Consider the following 11,291-nt stretch of genomic DNA (forward strand, 5'->3'; position numbering starts at 1 on the left):
GGGTTATTAACAAAGAACAAAGGTGGGGCCAGGCTGGGTGCCTGGTAGCAGGGCCCTGGACCACCAAAGACAGTGGACCAGGCTGTCTGTGGGGGTGAGAGGTAGGCAGCCAGGGGCTGGGGTCCAGCTTGCCTCTCCTAACCACTCTGGGTCTCTTTGTGCTCTGTCCTCAGCCTCCAGCCGCTCCCACCCTGCCAGTCCCAGCCCACCCGGGCCTCCGGCCAGCCCGGTGCTGCCGGTCAGTTACCGCCTGTCGCACACACGTCTGGCCTTCTTCCTGCGGGAGGCGCGGCCCCCATCGCCAGCAGTGGTCAACGGCTCCCTGCAGCGCTCCGAGCCCTTCGTGGTGTTCCAGACCAAGGAGCTGCCGGTGCTCAACGTCTCCCTGGGGCCCTTCAGCACCAGCCAGGTGGTAGCGCGGGAGCTGCTGCAGCCCTCCAGCACCCTGGACATCCCCGAGCGCCTGACGGTCAACTGGAAGGTGCGGGCCTTCATCGTCCGCGCCCGGGTGCCCGCCTCGCAGCCCGTGGCGCAGGTGCTCTTCTACGTGGCCGGCAGAGACTGGGATGATTTTGGGGTCACCGAGCGCTTGCCCTGTGTCCGCCTGCACGCCTTCAGGGATGCCCGGGAGGTCAAGAGCTCCTGCCGTCTCAGTGGAGGCCTGGCCACCTGCCTTGTGCGGGCCGAGCTGCCCCTGGCCTGGTTTGGACCCCCGGCCCCCGCGGTGCCCCCCAGCGCCCGCCGCAAGTCCCCCGATGGGCTGGAGCCTGAGGCCGCGGGCGAGAGCCAGCAGGCTGAGCTCTACTACACCCTCCACGCCCCCGATGCGGCGGGCGGCTGCGGGGGCTCACGGCGGGCACCTGGGCAGGGGATGGGAGCGCGCGCTGAAAGCCCCACGCAGCACCCCTTGCTGCGCATCGGGAGCATCAGCCTCTTCCGCCCGCCACCCCGGAGGGCGCTGCAGGAGCACAGGCTGGACAGCAACCTGATGATCCGCCTGCCCGACAGGCCGCTCAAGCCGGGGGAGGTACTGAGCATTCTCCTCTACCTGGCCCCCAACTCCTCCTCGCCCTCCAGCCCCAGCGTGGAGCATTTCACACTCAGGTAACAGAGCTGTGGGTCAGGGGTCTGGCTTCCCTTCCAAGGTCCAGTAGATCCCGGACACCTTGTCCAGGTCCCAGCTGATCCCTGTCCAGCATCCTAATCTCAGCTCTCCCATCTATGGCAGCAGACAGTGAACTTAGGTGAGCCCCCATGTTCTTAACCCTTCTGATGGCAACCAAAACCTCTGCCTCTCCTTTATCTCAATGGAGTTACTGTCACAGTCAAAGGCATATATGGCCAGTTTTCACACATGTAGAGGCCCAGAATGGCAGGATGGGGCTGCAAGGGCCCTGGAGCATCCGATATCCAACTCACCCACTTTACAGATGAGGAAACAAAGGCTAGAGAGGAGACAGAGATCAGAAAGCACCCCCTTGGATGGTAGCCATAAGACCAACAACAGGTGTATGTGCCTGTTGGGACATTGGTCTCAGTCCTGGGGTTGAGAGAAGAATTTTTTGAGACTCCCGCTTTTTCTACACTTTCAGAAGAACTCAGCTCATGAATTCAAAAATGCTTAGATCATATCACATCCCCCACAAAACATACGATGCTTCCCAGTAGGAATGCATGGTTTGAGTCATGGTGGGCAATTCTGACATAAGATAGGCCCCACGGAAACACTGCCCCACATGAGCCATATGTACCTATGTGGTGCCAGAGACCCAGACCCTTAAGTCTAGGACTCAGGGTCTCTTAGCTCCCCTGTTCCCCCACCCCAACTCCAGCCTAGAGGTGGTGGCCAGGCACCCAGACTTTGGGTCCCAGCCTGACCCTCTCCCTCCTCTGCTTCGCTCTTTGTTCCAGGGTGAAGGCCAAAAAGGGTGTGACCCTTCTAGGTACCAAGTCACGAAGTGTCCAGTGGCATGTGACCTCAGAGCTGCTGACAGGGGCAAAGCACTCAACAGCCACTGTGGATGTGGCCTGGGCCCAGGGCACTCCCCTGCCCCCCTGGTGAGCCCTACCTCTTCGCAGAGCAGGCGCCTAGAGGGGTGGGGGGTCCTCAATGGCAAGGCTGGGCTTGTGAAGGGCTGGGACCTGGTTGATGGGAAATCTGAGGTCTGGACCCCAACGTGGGACCCTGGGGCCAGGTTACTCGAGAGGGCTGAAGAGGCCCAGGGCCATAGAAGGCGGCTGCTGAGGAGGGATGGGGTCCCCTCTGAGCGTTTCAGAGCTGCCTGGCTTCTCCTGGTCTTCATCCTCTGTTCCCCCTTCTTTCCCTCCCTGGCAGGGAGGGCCAGGGCCCCCTGGAGATTCTACAGCTAGACTTTGAGATGGAGAACTTCACCAGCCATTCGGTCAAGCGGAGAATCATGTGGCACATCGACTACCGTGGCCACGGTGCCCTACCTGACCTGGAGCGGGCAGTCACCGAGCTGACGGTCATCCAGCGGGATGTGCAAGCCATTCTGCCCCTAGCAATGGTGAGTGGCCAGGCGACCAGGCCAGTGGCTGCCTATGTCTCTGGGGGGCGGGGAGGAGTGAGCCTGGCTGAGTACGTGTGTGCTTGTAGGTGCCCACAGAGGGGACTACGCAGGAGACTGCCTCCACCCTCCCAATGGGCACTCCTGGAGGGTGGGCAGTCACCTTGTAGAGGCTGCTCAGGGGAGGTTTCCTGGAGGAGGTAGCCATGCAGGGGAGTGGGAGGAAGGTCAGTTAAGGGGAAGGGCTCTCACTGTCACGGAAGATGAGCAGGGTGCCTTGGACAGGTGGACAGAGATACAGCAGTGGGGATGTGAGTAGTTTCTCCAAAGGAAGCCATGGCTTTAAAAGGAGTGTGGGGTAGAATGGCCATGTGGGACCAGCCCAGGGCACCTTGAGGAGCCAGGTGAATGTGTTAGCTGTGACTCTGAGCATCCTGATGGTGAGGCCCACACAGGCTAAGGCTGGGGAGCAGAGTGAGGCCTAGGTGAGGCTCCACAGCTGTCCACGTGGACAGACCCTCCGAGAAGAAGCGTGAGTCTGGGTGGTAGCTTATCCCCGCACACGGGTGCCAGTGTCCCCATGGGAAGGGTACGCCTCTGAAGAGTGGCAGCAGCCAGGGTCCAGGGTCTCGGTAGACATATCCCTGGAGAGAAAGGGACTACAAACAGATACCCTCTCCTCCACTCCTCCCTCAGGATACGGAGATCATCAACACAGCCATCTTGACGGGCAGGACCGTGGCCATCCCTGTGAAAGTCATCGCCATCGAAGTGACAGGCCTTGTGCTAGATGTCTCCACCCTCGTGGACTGCGAGTCTGACAACGAGGACATCATCAAGGTGGGCTTCCTGGAGGCGGGTCCTCTAGATGAAGATGGTGTTGGACCCTCTGGGGGAGTGGACCCCCAAACCAGAGTCGAGGTGGCTTATCTCAATCATCCTTAAAAACAGCACTCAGAACCTCCCCTTCCCTCCCACAGCACCAGGCTCGTGCATCCTGAGTGGCCGCGTGCCTGTCTGAAACGGTCCATCCCCAAGTCTCTTCTCCCTAGGGAGCTTCCCTCCCTTAGACCTGCTCTGCCCCAAGTCCTCCTCAGCCCAGAACACAGGACACTCTCCTCATGTGGGTGGCCACTTTGCCTCCTCCCTATTTGCAGAGGTGAGATGGGGCAGAGAAGGAGCATGGGGCCAGAGCTGTCCAGCCCTGGAAGGAAGCTTGGAGGAGGGCAGGAGAGGGAGGCAGGGGTCCTCTCTGCCCACCTGGGCTACCTCGTGCCCACTCTTCCCATGCCTTGCCTCTGGATCCCACTGAGAGTGGAGAACCTGGTGCTGCCCTCATCCGCCCTGACCCTGGCAGAAGGCTCTCAGGGGAGTCAGAGCAGAGGCTCTGTGCCACACCCCCTGGCCCTTGGCAGCCGCTTGGAAGCCTTGCCCAGGGCCATGGGGGCTCTTCACTGCTGGCTGGCTGCAAAACTGTTCAAGACACCTGCTCCCTGAAGCCCTCACCTGGCGCCTTTTCTGTTGCCCAGATTTCCCTACCCGAGTGATAGCTGTAGAGACTGAGGGGAATCATCAAGGCTTCTAAGTGGGATTTGTGATGAACCTCCATGCGATGCTCCCAGGTTCTTTATGGGCCTGGCCAGCATTCTAAGTGGAATCTGCCGGGCTGCAGATGGCATCTCTGCCTGCCCAGGTGGGAAATGAGCATTTCTGGCAGGGCTACTGTCCCCACTTTCCCCCCATGCACCCTCTGAGATGATTAAGGGACCTGGGAAGGTCCAGGGGCTCATTTCCATGAGCCACAGTCCCAGAACCCTCCCCGCCCCCACTGCAGAGACTCTGGGGATCCTCCGCCCCATTGAGGTAGTGCATTCAGGGCATGTGCCAGCAGGAGCGCCTGGGTACCACGCACGTAGGAGCCACTGGAGCATGTGCCAGGGGTGTGCGTGGGCACACCGAGCACACACACCCATCTGTGTACGTCCTGAAGTCCTGGCAGTGACCTCTCTGTGAGTGGGCACTGGTCTCCAGGAAGATGTGCTCAGGAGGCAGCCAGTTGCCATCCAAGGAATCTCTAGGAATGCAGGTGGCTACCCAGGGGGGCATGCATTTGCCAAAGCCTCCCCTACTGGTGGCAAACATCCAGGAGTCTGCATTTGGGCATCTGATGCCCCCTCCCCGGCTTCCTCGCCTCCACACCTGGCTAGTGCAGCCCCCTCACCTGAAATTACCCAGATGCCCCTTCTCCTGGGGCAGCACAGAGGAGGCGTGGACCTGCCCCTCACCACGATCCCCTCCGCCTCAACTTCCTCCTGCCAGACACCTGACTCCTGAGCTATCCATCATCAAGGACCCTGTGAGGCCCTGCAACCTGGGGCCTCCTCACCGGGTGGTTCCGTCAGGTCAGAACCAGCCCCTACAGAAACACCTGCAGGCTGGCGCCACCAAGGACCAGTGGGCACAGAGTCGGGCTTTCCTAGAAAAACAGGGTGGAAACGCATCTCCCAGGGGAATCAGCGCCTTCTCCCACCTGGTGGCCCCTCTCTCTCCAGCAGGCCTCCTGCCCTCGCTTGCCACGCACATGTCCCCCACACCGCCCTGCAGGAAGACCTGCGGGGCAAGGCACATGGCCGGCTCCTCCTCTCCCCAGGTTTCCAGCAGCTGTGACTATGTATTTGTGAGCGGAAAGGAGTCTCGAGGGTCCATGAACGCCAGGGTCACCTTCCGCTACGACGTCCTCAGCGCCCCCCTGGAAATGACAGTCTGGGTCCCCAAGCTGCCTCTGCACATCGAGCTCTCGGATGCTCGCCTCAGCCAAGTGAAGGGCTGGAGGGTACCTATCCTCCCCGACCGCAGGTACAGCCCCTCGCACACACAGGACACTTGGGACACTCACAGGTGGATACAGCCTCCTCAGAGGCCGAGCTGCAGATGTGTATAAGGCCCCGGGGAAACCCGTTCTGTGGGTCAGCTGTGCAATCAACAAACTTATGGAACAGCTACTGTGTGGTAGGTACGACTGACCAGTGTTTCAGATGTGGAGCCAGAGAGCTGACCCTGCCAAGCTCTCCGTCCAGCAGAGAAGGCAGTCACCAGTGTGCCACAGAACACGATGGTGCACGGGATGCCCTGTGCACAGGGTGTCAAGCCAAAGCAGGCTTCCTAGAAGAATTGACCCTTGAATTAAATCTTTTTTTTTTTTTTTTTTTTTTTTTTTGGTACTGAGGATTGAACCCAGGGGCACTTTCCCAGAGAGCCAAATCCCCAGCCCTTTTTATTTTTTTATTTTGAGACAGGGTCTCACTAAGTTGCTTTGCTTTCAGCCTCACTAAGTTGTGGAGGCTGGTCTCAAACTTGCAATCCTCCTGCCTCAGCCTCCCCAGCTGCTGGGATTACAGGTGTGTGCTTGAGTTAAATCTTAAAGGATGAGTAGAAAGGAGACAGGGTAAGAGAGCAGCCAGATAGATCCAGTGGAGCAGATGTGCCATCATAGGAACACAAGTGCCTGGGCACAGCTGCCCCTACCTGGGCACACTGAGGGCAGACTCCTGAGCACATGAACACGGGCACCGTGACACACACTCCGCCTCCTTGCGGTGATGCAGGCTCATGCACCTGAGTGCCCATCTGCAGGGCATCGACATGTGTCCTCACCATGCTCCACCCACCCACTCTCTCAGAGCTACAGCAGAGAAGGGCCCAGCAAGGAAGAGAAGCAAGGGAAGTAGCAGGCATCTGGGGGTGGGGTGGAGAAAGAAGCAGGTGGCCAAGAGAGAACAGGGCTGAGTTCAGTTCCACAGAGATTTGCAAAAGCAAGGTTGTGCAGACCAGGGCCTCTGAAACCTGAGTGAACCAGGGCATCCTGCTAAAATGCAGCTTCTAATGGGGAAGGTCTGGAGGAGCTGGGATTCTGCATTTCTGACCATCTACCAAGTGATGGGGATGCTGCTTTGAGTTGTGAGGATAGAACAAACTCTGCAGTCTGGCTTAAATCCTGACTCAGTACTAGCTGTGCAAAGTTGGGCTATTCACCTAACCTCTCTGTGCCTCATTTTTCTTACCTGTAAAATAAGCAAGATAATACTTCTCATGGGATTGTGGTGAGGATTAAATTAGTCAACACAGATGAAAGAGCCCTTTGTGTGAATGAATATTTGGGCTGGTTGATACTGACAAAGCTCTCGCAAGCTTTCTCTCTGGAGCGTGCCTTCCTGGCAGGGAATCTACTGATGTGAGCATCTTTTCCAACCTGCTAGGTTGAGAATTCCCCAAGTCATCAGATCCCAGAATTCCCTTTTGCTTAACAGTTTGTCAATTTGTCTCTCTCCTCTCACCTTTTACTAAAAGCAGTGAGGGGAAGCTGGGCTGCCCCCTTCCAGACCTTGCTTGGAATTCTCCTCCGTTCAATTTCCAAGTTCATTGTCTGCAAGTTGTGCGTGATTCAGCTAGGCCTTCTGGCACTCTCTAACCGGGAGCCCCTTTTCTCCAGTTTGGAGCTGAGCACAGAACCAGGCTCATGCTTAGTGCTAAAGAAGGCAGGAGTCATCATTGGGATCTATGCCAACTATGCCGAGGCTTGGGTTAGAGAAAGGTCGGGGCTCCTGGCACAAACCTAGAGATGGAGGCACGAGCCAGGAGGAGGTTTGCAGAGCCTCCACCCATGGGCAGCTGGAAGGACCAGCAGGGCAAGGATGAGGGCAGGGACTTGTGCAGGTCAGAGCTAGGATGAAGCGCCCTCAGCCCAGCCAGCCATGACCTTGGCGCATTCCCCACCCCAGGTCAGCCCGGGAAAGTGAAGACGAGGATGAGGAGGAAGAGGAGCGGCGGCAGAGCGTGAGCCGGGGCTGTACCCTACAGTACCAGCATGCCACCCTGCAGGTCTTCACCCAGTTCCACACAACGTCGTCTGAGGGCACTGACCAGGTGGTCACCATGCTGGGCCCAGACTGGTTGGTGGAGGTCACGGATTTGGTCAGTGACTTCATGCGGGTAGGCGACCCCCGAGTGGCACACATGGTGGACAGTAGCACGCTGGCTGGACTGGAGCCAGGCACCACCCCCTTTAAGGTAGGCCTGAGCTGGGTGAGCACAAAGGGGTCTGGTTTACCTGTGGGTGGAGAGCTCAGAGCCCCTGGGAGCAACCCCAACTGGCCCCAGGGCCCACTTCCTTCCCACCTGTCACTCTGCCTGAAGTTATACCACTGAAGGTCAAGTTCTTCAGGCTTCATCTTGGCAAAGGTCCTCACTGCATGAGGCATCAACCATTGACCAGCCTCCCACAGGGAGGGGGACTGTGTGCAGGTGGAGAGGGGCTGTGGGAGCAGGGGAGAGCCGCTCCAGAAACTCAGCTTGGACCTTGCTCCCTGATCATTCAGTGTCTGGGTAGAGCTCATGGATCTGAGAGATTATAAATAGGGACTCAGGGGCTGGCATCTGCCTGCAGTCATATTTGGTTTAGAAAACGGTTGGTGCAACATTTCAAAATTGAGAGGTTTTCTCATTTCAAAAAAAAACAGTCTAGATTTCTGGTTTTTACAAAAAAAATGAATCTGGCAAGACTGAGCCTACATCCACCTGGCCGGGATCAGCAGGACTCAATGAGTTTCCCCTTCCGTGAGCATGAGTTCTCCCACTTGCCACCGTCCCCACTTCTCCTGTTTGTCTCCCCGACATTGAGGCCAAACATCAGTTACTGTTTATCACCGTGTGAGGGTTATTGTCCTCAAAATCAGCTCCCCCCTCTCATCCGGGTTCCTGACTGGCTCCTGTGAGCCCCCCACCCTCTTGTGACCCCTGGACCTTGGTTCCTGCTTGCAGGCCTAAGGCAGAGCCAGGAGTCTGCCTCCCTGCCTCCCTGCCCACCCCATCGCTCTGGGCTCTTCTTCTGGCAGCGTGGGGCATCCTTCCTGAGGAGACCCTGGGTGGGGCTGCTGCCTTCCTGGCTCTCTCCCATCCCCATCCTGCTCTGCCTCAGGTGGTGTCCCCACTGACGGAGGCGGTGCTAGGGGAGACGCTGCTGACAGTGACAGAGGAGAAGGTCAGCATCACACAGCTGCAGGCCCAGGTGGTGGCCAGCCTGACCCTCTCCCTGCGGCCCAGCCCCGGAAGCAGCCACACCATCCTGGCCACCACAGCCGCACAGCAGACCCTCACCTTCCCCAAGCAGGTAGCTGGCCGCCTGGCCTGCCAGCCAGGGGGTCTGGGGGCGTGGAGGGAGGGCTTAGGGGCTCTGTCTTTCCTTTACACCATGAGTCCCCTAGTCAGGTCTTCAGGTGACGGAAGCTCTCTCTGCCCTCAGAACCCCTCAGTGTCTGCCCTGTCCCCTCCCCCTGCCCTGCACAGGGGTCTGGCCAGCTTCTCCTGCACTTGCCACCTGAGATCTTCCTGTGGACAGGCGACAGGCGGGAGCACAGAGGGGGTGAGGAGGTGGGCTTCAAGCATGGAGCCAGGAGTCAAGACGCAGGGGTCCTCCACCCCCAGGGCTCTTCGTATGACCCAGGGCCATTGCTTCTCTTTGGGCTCTGCTTGCTCCTCTGCAGGAAGAGGGATTCTCAGAAGTTAAGACTGACCAAGGAGGAGGCTAGGGGCGTGTGTTATCATGAGCCAAGGGTCTGATGGGGGAATCTCAAGGTCAGGAATGCAGATATGGGCTACTCCCGCAGCATAAGAGCAGAACTGAAGGCGGAATTTGCCTTGGGTTCAAGAGGACAGAAGCAGTCTCTGGGGTAGCACCAGGCTGGATGCCATGATGCCTTTCACCCCTCCACACACACACACACACACAACCTGGGAGACTTGTGCCTGCCACGTGCCAGGTGTGGTTTCTACTGGGAAGGTAGAAGGGGGCCAGAGACCCTTGATCCTTGTCCTTATAGCCATCGGGACCTAGTGGGGCAGTCTCTCACTCCTGTCCCCTTCTCCTCTGCAGGAAGCCCTCCTGAGCCTCTGGCTCTCCTATAGTGATGGCACCACGGCCCCACTCTCCCTTTACAGCCCACGGGACTACGGGCTACTGGTGAGCAGCCTGGATGAGCGAGTGGCCACCGTCACTCAGGACCGGGCCTTCCCGCTGGTGGTAGCTGAGGCCGAGGGGGCCGGGGAGCTGCTCCGCGCCGAGCTCACGATTGCCGAGAGCTGCCAGAAAACCAAGCGCAAGAGCGTGCTGGCCACGACCCCCGTGGGCCTGCGAGTGCACTTCGGGAGGGACGAAGAGGATCCCACTTACGACTACCCAGGCCCTAGCCAGCCGGGACCCGGCGGGGGCGAGGACGAGGCCCGGGGAGCCGGTCCTCCAGGCACAGGGGGCCCTGCGCTGGCGGCCCCTGGACTGGGCACCTCCGCGGTGCCACCCACAGAGGACTTCTTGCCGCTGCCCACGGGCTTCCTGCAGATGCCCCGGGGTCTGACCGATCTGGAGATCGGCATGTATGCACTGCTGGGCGTCTTCTGCCTCGCCATCCTAGTCTTTCTCATCAACTGCATCGTCTTCGTGCTGCGCTACCGACACAAGCGCATCCCGCCCGAGGGCCAGACCAGCATGGACCACTCTCACCACTGGGTGTTCCTGGGCAACGGGCAGCCGCTTCGGGTGCAAGGGGAGCTCTCGCCGCCTGCCGGCAACCCCCTGGAGACCGTGCCTGCCTGCTGCCACGGGGACCACCACAGTAGCGGCAGCTCCCAGACCAGCGTCCAGAGCCAGGTGCACGGACGCGGCGACGGCTCCTCGGGCGGCTCCACCCGGGACCAGGCCGAGGACCCCGCCAGCTCTCCCACCTCCAAGCGCAAGCGGGTCAAGTTCACCACGTTCACTACGCTGCCCTCGGAGGAGCTGGCCTATGACTCTGTGCCAGCCGGCGAAGAGGACGAGGAGGATGAAGAGGACCTGGGTTGGGGCTGCCCCGACGTGGCGGGCGCCAAGCGGGCCACTCCGCCCCCGGACCTGCACAATTACATGCGCAGAATCAAAGAGATTGCTTAGAGGCGCCATCCCGGGTGGCAAGGATGACCCCCCACACCGGCTGCTTGGGTGGGACCAGCGGGGACCCGGGTTCACACCGCAGGGCGGGCGCGTGGGTTTTATACTCCCCGCCCCGGCAGCTTTGCTTGGAGGAACTTGGATGGCTCCCTATTCTGGCCCCTCCGCCTCCCAGTGTCACCCTCTCCTGCCGCCTGGGGGTGGAGGGCCTCTTCCTCCAGTGGCTTGCAAGGAGGGAAGCAGGCAGGGCTCCATCCTGTCCTTTCCAGCCTCTGCCGGTCTAGGCAGCCTGCCTGCCCCAGGAGTGAGGCCCTGAGGTCCAGCATGGGGAGGTGGGCCCACACTGTGCCCGGTCCTGTCTCCTGCTCCCCTGTCCTCCCCCTGTGCCAGGGGGACCTGGGGAATCTTGTGTCACAGACTGCACAAAGACTTTTCTTAAACCAATATTCAGGGATTTCTGTCCTGCAGGGTGGGGAGGCAGCGGCTGCCTGCCTTGCCAAGGATCTGGCTGCAGACAACATTTGGGGGTCGGTGGACAGTCGTGGCATCTGCTGGCTTCCAGGTGCCTCCCAGGGCCTAGAGCTGACTCGACAGTGGGGTCTGGTGCCAAGCCAGCACCTTCTGGGTCCTCCTCAGGACTCCCTCCTGCCCCCCACCAAGGGCTGTGGGCAGGGGGGCCCCAAGCGGGAGGAGTCCCCAGTCCTCTCTCTGGCCAAACCATACCCCAGAGCACTGTGGCCAGCAGGGCCCAGGGAGGCCTAGGTGCCTCCTGCCTCCCCCACTGCAAG

General features: G+C 59.8%; 1 protein-coding gene across 1 annotated transcript in view; it reads left to right on the top strand.

Moving 5' to 3' along the window:
- Tmem132e (transmembrane protein 132E) overlaps positions 1 to 10,506 on the top strand; it is a 49,158-nt gene extending 38,652 nt beyond the window's left edge. The window contains exons 2-9 of the mRNA XM_077800434.1: positions 174 to 1,104; positions 1,912 to 2,058; positions 2,336 to 2,528; positions 3,225 to 3,368; positions 5,179 to 5,384; positions 7,307 to 7,595; positions 8,503 to 8,694; positions 9,457 to 10,506. Of these exons, the coding sequence (XP_077656560.1) occupies positions 174 to 1,104; positions 1,912 to 2,058; positions 2,336 to 2,528; positions 3,225 to 3,368; positions 5,179 to 5,384; positions 7,307 to 7,595; positions 8,503 to 8,694; positions 9,457 to 10,506 (3,152 nt within the window). The remainder of the gene's footprint in view (positions 1 to 173; positions 1,105 to 1,911; positions 2,059 to 2,335; positions 2,529 to 3,224; positions 3,369 to 5,178; positions 5,385 to 7,306; positions 7,596 to 8,502; positions 8,695 to 9,456) is intronic.
- The last annotated feature ends 785 nt before the right edge of the window (positions 10,507 to 11,291 follow it).

This window comes from Urocitellus parryii, chromosome 7 (genome assembly GCF_045843805.1).
Source record: "Urocitellus parryii isolate mUroPar1 chromosome 7, mUroPar1.hap1, whole genome shotgun sequence".
In the NCBI taxonomy this organism is placed as follows: Eukaryota; Metazoa; Chordata; class Mammalia; order Rodentia; family Sciuridae; genus Urocitellus; species Urocitellus parryii.